Source organism: Nematolebias whitei, chromosome 8 (genome assembly GCF_014905685.2).
Source record: "Nematolebias whitei isolate Nwh7 chromosome 8, NemWhi1, whole genome shotgun sequence".
In the NCBI taxonomy this organism is placed as follows: domain Eukaryota; kingdom Metazoa; phylum Chordata; class Actinopteri; order Cyprinodontiformes; family Rivulidae; genus Nematolebias; species Nematolebias whitei.
Genome location: NC_056505.1, coordinates 31279924 through 31290735, shown reverse-complemented (window position 1 = coordinate 31290735; position 10812 = coordinate 31279924). Strand labels below are relative to the sequence as shown.

At 42.7% G+C, this 10812-nt stretch overlaps 1 protein-coding gene across 1 annotated transcript in view; it reads left to right on the top strand.

The window, feature by feature from the left end:
• The window catches only part of si:dkeyp-14d3.1 (transmembrane protein 132C), a 218962-nt gene that overhangs the window by 102780 nt on the left and 105370 nt on the right, over window positions 1–10812 (top strand). The window contains exon 3 of the mRNA XM_037681181.1: window positions 6834–6980. Coding sequence (XP_037537109.1) covers window positions 6834–6980 — 147 coding nt within the window. The remainder of the gene's footprint in view (window positions 1–6833; window positions 6981–10812) is intronic.

Sequence of the window (10812 nt, the reverse complement as noted above, 5' to 3'; positions counted from 1 at the left end):
ATCATCGCTTAATTTTTTTTTTTTTTTTTTTTTTTTTTTAAAGAAAGAGAAGAAAGAAGAATAAATAAATAATAAAAAAGAAGAAGATAAGACGAGAGACCACCATGACAAAACAACATGCACAGCACAATGCCACCCACAATATCACCATGAAACATTCGACATCGCACAAGGAATCATCTAGCTTCCACCACTACCCAACCTAGCGTGCATCTGTCAAAGCACCTGAATCCAAACACCCGCGCAAGCACGCCCACCACCACCAGATTTCTCCAAAAGAATGCCCAATAGTGGACGCGGGGGCCCACAGACCCGCCCCCCCCCAGGACACAATGGCAACATAGGGAGGACCGGAGCCACAGACACACAGCGGCCCACAGGCCCGGAGCCCCAAGAGTCTCCCAACAGGGAGAACCGCACCCCCCCAGAGAGGAGCAGAGGAAAGAACCGGGTGACCCCAGCCACCACAATGCAGAGCCTCCAGGAAGCTGCAACGACGAGCCCACAGGCCCGGCCAGCGACCCATGCCCCCCCCAAGTAGATCCGGCCATGGACACCGAGCCCTAAGCCCCGAGGCCATACCACCCCCCAGCAGAGCCCCGACAGAGCCAGGGCACCCAGGCCCCGCCAGGCAGCAACCAGGGCGGACCGACGTGCACCCCACCACCCAGCCCAGACACCGAGAGCCACCAATGCACCGGCGCCAAGGGAGTCCCCCGCCAAAGGGGGGCACGACCGGGGGGAGTGGGCCCCACACCAAACGTGGGGCCCAAATTGATCCAAGAGAGGGGGGACCACCAAAAACCCAACCTGAGCAACCAACAGGCACACACAGATAGCCCGACAGAATCTCTGTCGGGCCGACCGCATGCACCATCTACCTGACAGCGACCACAGGCCGGCCCCAGTCCAAGGGGCAGAGCAGCAGGGAGCCGCAGCCGAGGAGGGCCGGCTCTCACATCAAGAGCTCCGCACCATAGGCCCGGAGACGCCCCAGCACGCCACCCATGCACCCCCCCACACACACAGCACCCCCACTGCAAATGCCACACAGGAAGACCAGCCAGTGCCCGGATGAGGCGAAGCCACGCCCCCAACCGCCGCCCTACACCACCAATGACCACACGTACACTACCATAGCCGACCCCCCGCCGAAAGCCGGTAGCCACCCCGGTCAGAGTGCCGGCCATCGCAACCAGGAACCTAGATTAAAAGAATCGGAACAGCCCAGGAGGAACCGAAGCACCGGCCCCAACACTGACCGCCCCCAAGGCCCAAAGCCCACCCACAGCCCAGACCCCAACAATGCGCCCCCCCCCCCCATCCCCGACCCCTAGTGTCACACGGAGAAAGGAGGTGTTTGTGAAAGGGGAAAAAAATAAAAAATAAAATAAATAAATAAATCTATATATGCATAAATAAATTATGAACAGACCCACTTCCTCCTCCTCCCACTCGAATATGGTGTTGATGCATGTTGTTATACAGTGCGTTTAAAATGGGGGGATGAGGTGGCGACCGGCACAGACCCACCTCTTGCCCAGAGAGCAGGCGGCGCCCGTTCACCCCTCATCTCCGCACAGAACCCTAAATGTCTACATGCTACATATGAGAGCGGGCACAGGTCCGGGGAGGTGGAAATGGTAGTACATCCCACCACCTAAGTGCGATCATGTGCCCACTCCAGATCCTATATATGCATGTGTCGTGAGAGTGTTATAAGTGAGTGTCTAGGTTGTATATTAAAATTAGGGCCCAGGACCCCACCAGCCACGGAGATGGATGATTCTCCCCGTAGCTCAGTAGTGCACCTGAACCCCAAAACCCTGTTTGAGTGGTGGTGTGGTGGAGTGGGCGGAGGAGGACGTTGGGATGGGGAGGTGAACTGAGGTGGCAATGGTTCGCTTTTTTGATACAGTCAGTCATCACAAGCATGTCAGGAAATGCTTAAGTTTCAAAAAGGATTACAAGAAAGGTGAATGAACTCGTACAAAATAGTTTTCAATGTTTGCAGCTATTGGAAGAAAACATCTGACACAGCAATAGCCCAGATTTTACCAAAATGTTGGCTATAACCTACAAGATATTGTATTTACTGACTACTGGCTTTAATTTAGGCATTGTAGTTCAAATATTTGCCCTCTAGGCTTTGCTTGAGAGGCTACTGTATTTGCCAAAGAACGATTAATGGTTTGATCCTTATTCAGTATGTTTATTACAGAAAAAAATATAGAATATAGCATGCGACTTAAGTCAAGTGTTGCAGTATGCTATTACAATTTTAATAATAAGGTTCTGTCACTTCCACGTCTTGGATTATAGATTTTACTGGCTTTTGTTTTATTATTTTATTAACCTTTATTTAACCAGGCGAATCCCATTGAGATCAGATCTCTTTTGCAAGGGAGGCCTGGGCCTGAAGGCAGCCTAACATGCATGTTTTTGAACTGTGGGAGGAAACTGGAGTACCCAGAGAAAACCCACCCAAACACAAGGAGAACATGCAAACTCCACATGGAAAGAACTCAGGTTTAATCTGGGGATTTAACCCAGGACCTTCTTCTTTTAGATATTTTCTTCCCTCCTCCAAACATTTCCAAACAGCCATTGTGTAGAGCCCTGCTACATATCTGCAGAGCAAATATAACATGAAATGGCCAAAAGTAAAATAAATAAATAAATAAAACGAAACAGATTTATATTGAAAGTGTTCTTTTCTACTTAATAGGCAGCACGACGGCTCAGTGGTTACACTGTTGCCTCACAGCAAGAAGGTTCTGGGTTCAATCCCTGGTTGGACCTGGGGTCTTTCTTGAGTTTGCATGCTTGTGTGGGTTTTCTCTGGGTACTCAGGTTTCCTCCCACAGATCAAAAACATCCATGTTAGTTTACCTTCAGGCCCAGGCCTCCCTTGCAAAAGAGATCTGTGATCTCATTGGGATTTGCCTGGTTAAATAAATTAGGTTAATAAATAAATAAATACCAATTGACTGTTAAAGCTGTACAAATTGTCTTCTTTGAGACCAAATCCTATCCAAAGCGCTGTGCCTATATTGTCTTATATGTTCTATAAATAATGGACATTTGTTACACATTCATTCTTATTTCTCACAGGATATACAATATCTAGAATAATCAAGTGATAAATAGCATTCTCTTTATCTGTACTTGTCAACAGTGCTCATTTATAAACTGGAACATCTGAATGCAAATAGAACGAAGCAATAAACACAGTTTGCCCAACTGAGGTTTGATCATTATTCAGACAGTGACAGAGACTTTTGCCTACTATTTAACCTACACAAGACTCCTACGCTTGCTGGTTACAACAAGGCCAAATTGACCATTAAGTCAATAAAAACTACATCAACCATTCCACAGCAATGTTCTGTGGGCATTATATAGACTGTGGAGTAATGACTGGCTCCCCTTTGAGCCTCAGCTCAATTTAAAACATTCTCAGAGCTCACTGGAAACCACTGATAGACATCCTGGTCACTGAAGTGGAACAAAACCAGATACAAGACCCTGCTACCCCCGTTGGGACCTCTGGAGGACTGTACACGAGCCTTTTCTGTTACAGTTGTATGCTCATGCAGTGTTTTTCAAAGTATGCTTTCTTTCTTTGGCTTGAACATTGACTCTGACATGTAGCCTATAAGGCTGTATTGTTGGAGTGACAGAGTGCTTTTGTTGTGAGGTTTTTCTGAATTTCTTAAAAAAATAATAATAAAAAAAAAGTAAACTAACATTTGATGTAACTAACTGTAATGTAACTTTTATTGCCCAAATTAATTATTAAAGTTAGTTCATTCTGGCCCTAGGTAAAACAAAAGGTCCAAAAACAGAGACACTACTTTAATAGACCACAATATGCTGCAAAGACAATCCATCCATCCATCATCATCTTCTGCTTGTTCTGAAGTCAGGTCGTGGGGGCAGCCGCTTGAGCAGGGAGGTTCAGACTTCTCTTTCCACAGCCACCTCTTCCAGCTCTCCTGGGAGGACTCCAAAGCATTATCAGGCCAACAGAGAGACATAGTTTTTCCAGCTTGTCCTGGGTCTTCCCCGGGGTCTCCTTCCAGTTAGGCATGCCTGAAGCACCTCCCTAGGGAGGTGCCCAGGAAGAATCCTTAACAGATGCTTGTACCACCTCAACTGGCTCCTCTCGATGTGGAGGAGCAGCGGTTCTACTCTCAGTCTCTCCTGATAACTGAACTAGTCACCCTATATCTAAGGGAGAGTCCAGCTACCCTGTGGAGGAAACTCATTTCAACAGCCTGTATCCATAGTCTCATTCTTTCAGTCACTATCCAGAGCTTGTGACCATAGGTGAGGGTAGGAACATAGACCGACCAGTAAACAGAGAGCTTTGCCTTACAACTCAGCTCCCTCTTCACCACAACGGACTGGTACAAATTCTGCAATACTGAAGATGCTGCACCAATCCATCTGTCAGTCTCATGCTCCATTCTTCCCTCAATTGTGAACAAAACCCCAAGATACTTGAACTCCTCCACTTGAGGCGGAACTTCACCCTCGTCCTGAAGAGAACAATCCACCTTTTTCCGACTGAAGACCATGGCCTCAGATTTGGAGGTGCTGAATCTCATCCCAGATGCTTCTCACTTGTCTGTGAATCACTCCAGTGAGAGCTGAAGATCACGGCATGATGATGGCAACAGGACCACATCATCTGCAACGAGCAGAGAAGGAATCCTGAGGCCACCAAACCAGACTCCCTCCGCCCCCTGGCAGCATTGAGAAATTCTGTCCATAAAAGTTACGAACAGAATCGTGACAATGGGCAGCCCTGGCGGAGACCAACTCCCACCCTAAAGGCTGCAAAGACAAGCCCATCGTTAAGCTGCCTCCAGTTTTTAACAGAAGAACCACTCTAGCTGGTTAAGTACTGCAGCAACATGATATTACAAGCATGAAGTCAGCGTCATGAAATCAGCAACAGCAGAGTTAGATTGGACTGCTGCATAAACTGCGCTCCATTTAAAACATACTTTCAAGTTTGGCTCTGTGACTACCTCCCTTGCTTGCTCAGAGACATAACAGTGGTGGATGGACCTCCCACACTGCCTTTGTTACACAGATCACACCAAGGCCAGAAAAATGTGTCTCAAGCCTGGCTTGATAGTGTTTTATCAAAGGGAATACTAATGATGTGCTTTTGGTGTCTTAATGTAAATTTATCTACTTGTCATTTTTGACAAACTAATTTGGTTTTGGAATACAAAATACATTTTACTTAGTTTATTGAGGATGTGTGGTTCAGTTTGAGTTTACCTGGAAAACAAAAGCAACCCTTTCTGCTTCAAATGAATGACTCTAACACTGAAGTGACGTCATCTCTACTGCCTGGGGCAGAGATTTGCTCCCTGGTAACCAAGCCGACAGGTCTGACAGACTCATGACTTATAGCAAATGGAGGAGAAGATGTTCACTTTCCATGGTAACACTATTTTAACAGACTATGTGCCTCCAAAAGATGATGCTGTGCTTAAATGTCAGACTCATTTCATGCATTTCTGTAAAGCTAGCCTGGTCAGGTGGAACAATACCTGTACAATTCACAGCATGCACACCAAAGTCTGAAAGGGGGAATATTACAAATAATCACTGTCTAAAACCTTGTACGCCTAAATCTTACCAGAAATGTAAACAAGTGAAGTTGTAGCAAAATCAATGGATATTTTATACAACATGAAAAGAAGCATCTCAGACAGACAGGAATACAAAGAATCGTTTTATACACATAATATAAAACATGCACAGACATTTAAATTGACCCTCGAGATTTGCTGTTTATCATTGCTGCTATTTTGATTTCTCACTTGCAACCTGCAGCTAACATGACAAGGTATCACATCAAAGAAGTGAGCCTGATTGGGGAGGGCAGATATATTCATCGGAAGACAAATAGGCAATTGCATCTAAAAAGGGCAGCAACAAATTCAAGATGAAAGCAAAGCCCTCTCTTTGGTCTCATCTGCCAACCTGGTATGGATTGGACAGGGAAAGTGATTGGGCCTTCTGTTTTAATTTAGTCTGCTCTTCAATCTTGGTACTTCACTGTCACTCGCAGATAAAATCACACAAGCCTTTGAATATGTTATGTTATGGAACATTAGTCTAAATCTATTATGTGTCAGCGCTTCTACCTTTAACTCAGACTCTGTACACGGTGTGCTTTGTAATATAGACTACATTTACTCAGATTTTATTTGCTTTATTTCCCTATAGATATGTTCCCTTCTTTGTAGTCCACTGAACCAAAGACAGTGATGTAACTTTGCCAGTCAAAGAAACATTTCCATAATGTCTTTTTCATGCTGCATGAAGAAATTCTATTACTGAGGCAGGTAAAGGAGGGAAAGTAGCATAACAGGGCTGTACTAATACCCTGATTTAATGGCAAACAGCTATTTTACCACAGAAATATCAGTAGATTTGGCTTTATTTTGAAATATATTTCAAACCTGAAGGTAAACTGGTAAATATGTATGCAAATGATGTTTGAGGCAGACACGTTAAAGATGTTACATTTTTATTTATTAAAATCAATTGTTCTCCTGGGAAATGGAAGCAGTCTTGTTATTTTTTTATTTTTAAACTGTGTCACAGCAGGGAAAGGTAATGCAGTGAAATCTGAATTTATTCATACAACAGTCAAAAACATAGCGATAAGTTTATAAAAATGTAACTTATTTTTACAGGAATCTACTGAATCTATTGCAGGATTTGCTCAAGTGAGGATCTAAAATGGGAATCTTTGTAAAAATATGCACAGTTCATGTCTTTTTTTTTTGTTCTCTCTGTAGAGTGAAGTTGAAAGAAGGAGTGACGTTCCTCGGGGCTCGTCCCAGCAACCCAACTCAGTGGATAGTTAGCCAGGATGTGAGGAGTGAAGGCCATCGGGTGGTCACTCTGCACTGCCGCAGGAAGGAGTCCATCTACGAGCAGCAAAGGTCAGCATTAAAATGACTTCACATCAACCTCTTTTATTCTTGGAAATAAAAAGTGAGGTCACGTTTTATTTGAAAACTGTCTCCTTGTGAAAAACTGTCAGATAAAACAAATTCATTTGTCATGTTTTCACATGTGAGTCCATGTGAAAAACCATGTGTTCACATAAACATGCTTAAAATGTTTCATGTGGAAATAAGATCATGATCCACATGGTGTTAACTCTCAATGCAAACTATCTCATGAAGATGTGGATGAACTTCACAGTACATAATCAACGATTTCCTGATGCATGCTCAATAATCCAGGTAGAAAAATCCAAAAAAGTTCAATCTGATATTTCAAATATCTGGCGTCTGTACTCATCCCTTTAGTTGGCAGCTCAGAACACCACATACAGAACACCATGGACTTTGTGGATAAGGTGAGGGATGTCATCATGGAGACTGATGAAACAATGGTCTCTTTTGATGTCACATCACTCTTTATGTGCACTCCTGTTGATGATGCAGTAGAGGTGGTCAGTTCAAGATTAAAATCAGACACCACTCTGAGCAGCAGGACCTGCTTTAGAATGATTTGTTCAATTAGCTTTGTAGAGATCTAGTAGAGTTCTGTATGAATGATTAAATGAGGCACAGATTGTAGTGTAAACTGCTTTGAGTATTTTGATAAGATAGAAAGGTGCTATATAAGTACAGTCCATTTATCATTCCATTTACACTGGTACATCTTCATCTATAAATCACTCCTTGGTCTGCTGCCTTCATATATCTCCTCCTATGTCAAGTCGTCAGTGCAGCTACAGCGTGCGCTCTCAAGACATCATTACCTGCAGTGTTCCCTCAGTGCAGACTGCACTTGGCAAAAAGGGACTTCTCTTACTCTGCTCCTGTAACCTGTAACAACTTGCAAAAAGATAACGTGAAGTTGTCAACTTTGACCTCTCTAAGGAATTTTAAACAACTGATAAGTTCAATGCAAAAATCAACGCAAACATATTCCTGTTTTTAGTATTTTACCTTGTTTCATAATGTAGCTTGATTTTATTTTGTTTTATATCACATCACTAATTGTATTTACTTTTCATTTTATATGCACTTTATGGCTGTTTAACCTCATCTGTGGTTTATGTTTAAAACACGTCTCTCTTAAAAATGAGTCCTCATGACTCAATGAGACTTTTTTTCTTTTGGCTGCTCCCTTCTTCAGGGGTCGCCACAGTGAACTAAGTCGCACGAAGACTTGTCAGTTATTTTTACGCCGGATGTCCTTCCTGACACAACCACAGACCATCGAGCTACCACAGCCCTCTGTGTGGAGCAGAGAGCTGCCATCTAGGATGCCCAGGGGTACAGCTGGTGGGGGTTAAGGGCCTTGCTCAAGGGTCCAGAGACTGAGGCAAATGAGGGTGGAAGCAGGTGTGGGTGCTTCACCTTTCATACCCACATTTTAATGTTGTCGGTACCGGGGAGTTGAACCGGCGATCTTTCGATCACAGGCCCACCTTCTCTAACCTCTGCACCACCACTCCCGAATTCTAGCTAGACCTTGAACTTTCACAAGTGAAAACTTGATTTTCACATGTGAAGTTCAAGTTTTTTATTAGTAAAATTAACCATATTTATCACCTAATATGGTTTTCTTTTATTTCTGCTCCTTCAAAACTAGTTTGTGCTTTGCACACTGTGAATAAGAACCCTGACTATAAATGCCTTTATAGCAGGTCAGTCTCCAAATATGTTTTTTTTACTCTCAGTTCAGAAAGCGCTGCCACTAATAATCCCCATTTTGCAGGAAATACGCAGGCACAGAAATATACTCTGCAAATGGTTATCTAAGGAATCCTTCTGCTGATGTGACACACTTAACTTGACATAACTGTGGGCAGTAAAAGTTGACTTTTGCAGCATCACAATGTTTCTCTTGCTCCCACCATTTTGCCACTTTGCCCCTCCTCTGCTCTCGTTTATTTGCTAACTTATTTTCTCCACAGCCGAGTCTCGGAGTTGCATCGGCCATTTCTAATCTGTATTCACGTCCTTAAACTAATCTGGCAGATAGGGAAGTGATTGCCAGTATGCGGAAAAGGTTGCTGTGTTAATTAAGTGTTGATTGAAGGTCTTTGTGCGTTTTAATCGTTTTTTTCCTCTTCGGATCAGGAAGTAGTTTTAATAAATCTAACTTTCTTGTGACAGGTGTAATTTTATGGATTATAGGCAGATTATGGGGTTGAATAAAAACTGACTTCTTTGCTCTTTAGCTTTCGTTCTACTTGGGAAATTTTAACTACTTAAAAAAAAGTACAGGGCGAGTGGCATTGCAACCGCAACATTATAATCAACGTTGGGCCGTGTGTTATTTAAAAGCAGAGCTGTCTGTGAGACGCTAGTCATTAGAATTTATTGGTGTAGTAACTTTTTCAGATGTGCTGCTATTTCTAGACCATTACAAGGAACGGTTATGGTTTAAAAGCAGCGCCGCAGCACGTAAAACACTGGCAGCTGTGCGTGCCTCTGGAGGAGTGTGGCTGCAAAATCAGAAGCAGACGCTAAGCATTTACTTGAATACATTTGTCACACTCTTAAAAAACAAAAACATAATCGACTGCATGTGCAAACAATTCAGCATGGCTGCCAAATCCATCTGATTCTAAAAGTAAAATAATGAGTATAACTCAGTTTCACAGAAATTAAACTTTTGTTTGGAAGCAGGGATTGATTTCCAAAACCAATTCTGAGTGCTAACAGATTGTGCAAAATCTTTGATTTAAATTTTGTCTCTTGGGAGTCAACTCTGTTTGTCTGTTAGCAAAATATATAATGCCAGATGTTAGATATTACATTAGATATCAAAATATCTAATGACCAATTATGTCAAAATGTGCAGAAATGCATTAGTACCTTTACAACTGATTATCTAATTCAAGATGGCCACCACAGCTGATCAACCACGGCAAACATAGCTGTAGCTCAGCCACTTTTACAGATACTGTGTTAAATATTGGTATGGTAGTAGCTGAGAGTGATCTTCAACACGTGTTTCAAGCACTACTTAATGTGCAAGGTCTTTGTTCAAGATACTGATTAGTCAACTGTTTGTCTGATAACGAAAGGTTTCATGAAGCAGTGAGTTAATTTTAGTCGTCATTTCTTTGAGAAATATTTGAATGTTCATCTTAAACTCATCAACATTTTAACCAATCTGATTTAAAATGGCCACCACCGTCAGTCATCATCAGCAACACAATAATAGCTATAACATAGTCAGTTTTGCAAATATAATAGTCCCTCAATTATCTTATATTACCTTATATAATGTACCTTATATTAGGTGAAAAAACTGCCAAGTAGAAACACTACTGTAAAGGGATGCACAATATTATCGGCACAGTATCAGTATCGGCTGATATTAGTGTTAAAATTCAATATCAGACATCGACCATTCTATTAAAATAACTCGCCGATATAAAAGGTGCTGTTTTTACCTGCAGGGGCAGCACAATGTGATGATGTCACGTGCGCCTACCTGATCTCATGGTGGAGAGGACAATTCAAAATGTCAGTGGTGTGGAAGTTTTACTTTTCGTTGGTGAGGATGTCGGATTCTGAAGATTTATGGACTACATTGAGCCTCGCTACATCTTCCGCAGTCTGAGATATTTTTCCGACGTAACATTACCCGAGTTACCAGCAGTCATTTCTGACATCATTGAGAAGCTAATAGCTGATAGCACGACTTGTTGGTTGAATTTTACCACAGACATTTGGACGTTGTGTTAGCCCCGTTAGCATGATTAGTCTTACGGCACAATGGATAGACAAAAACTTTGAA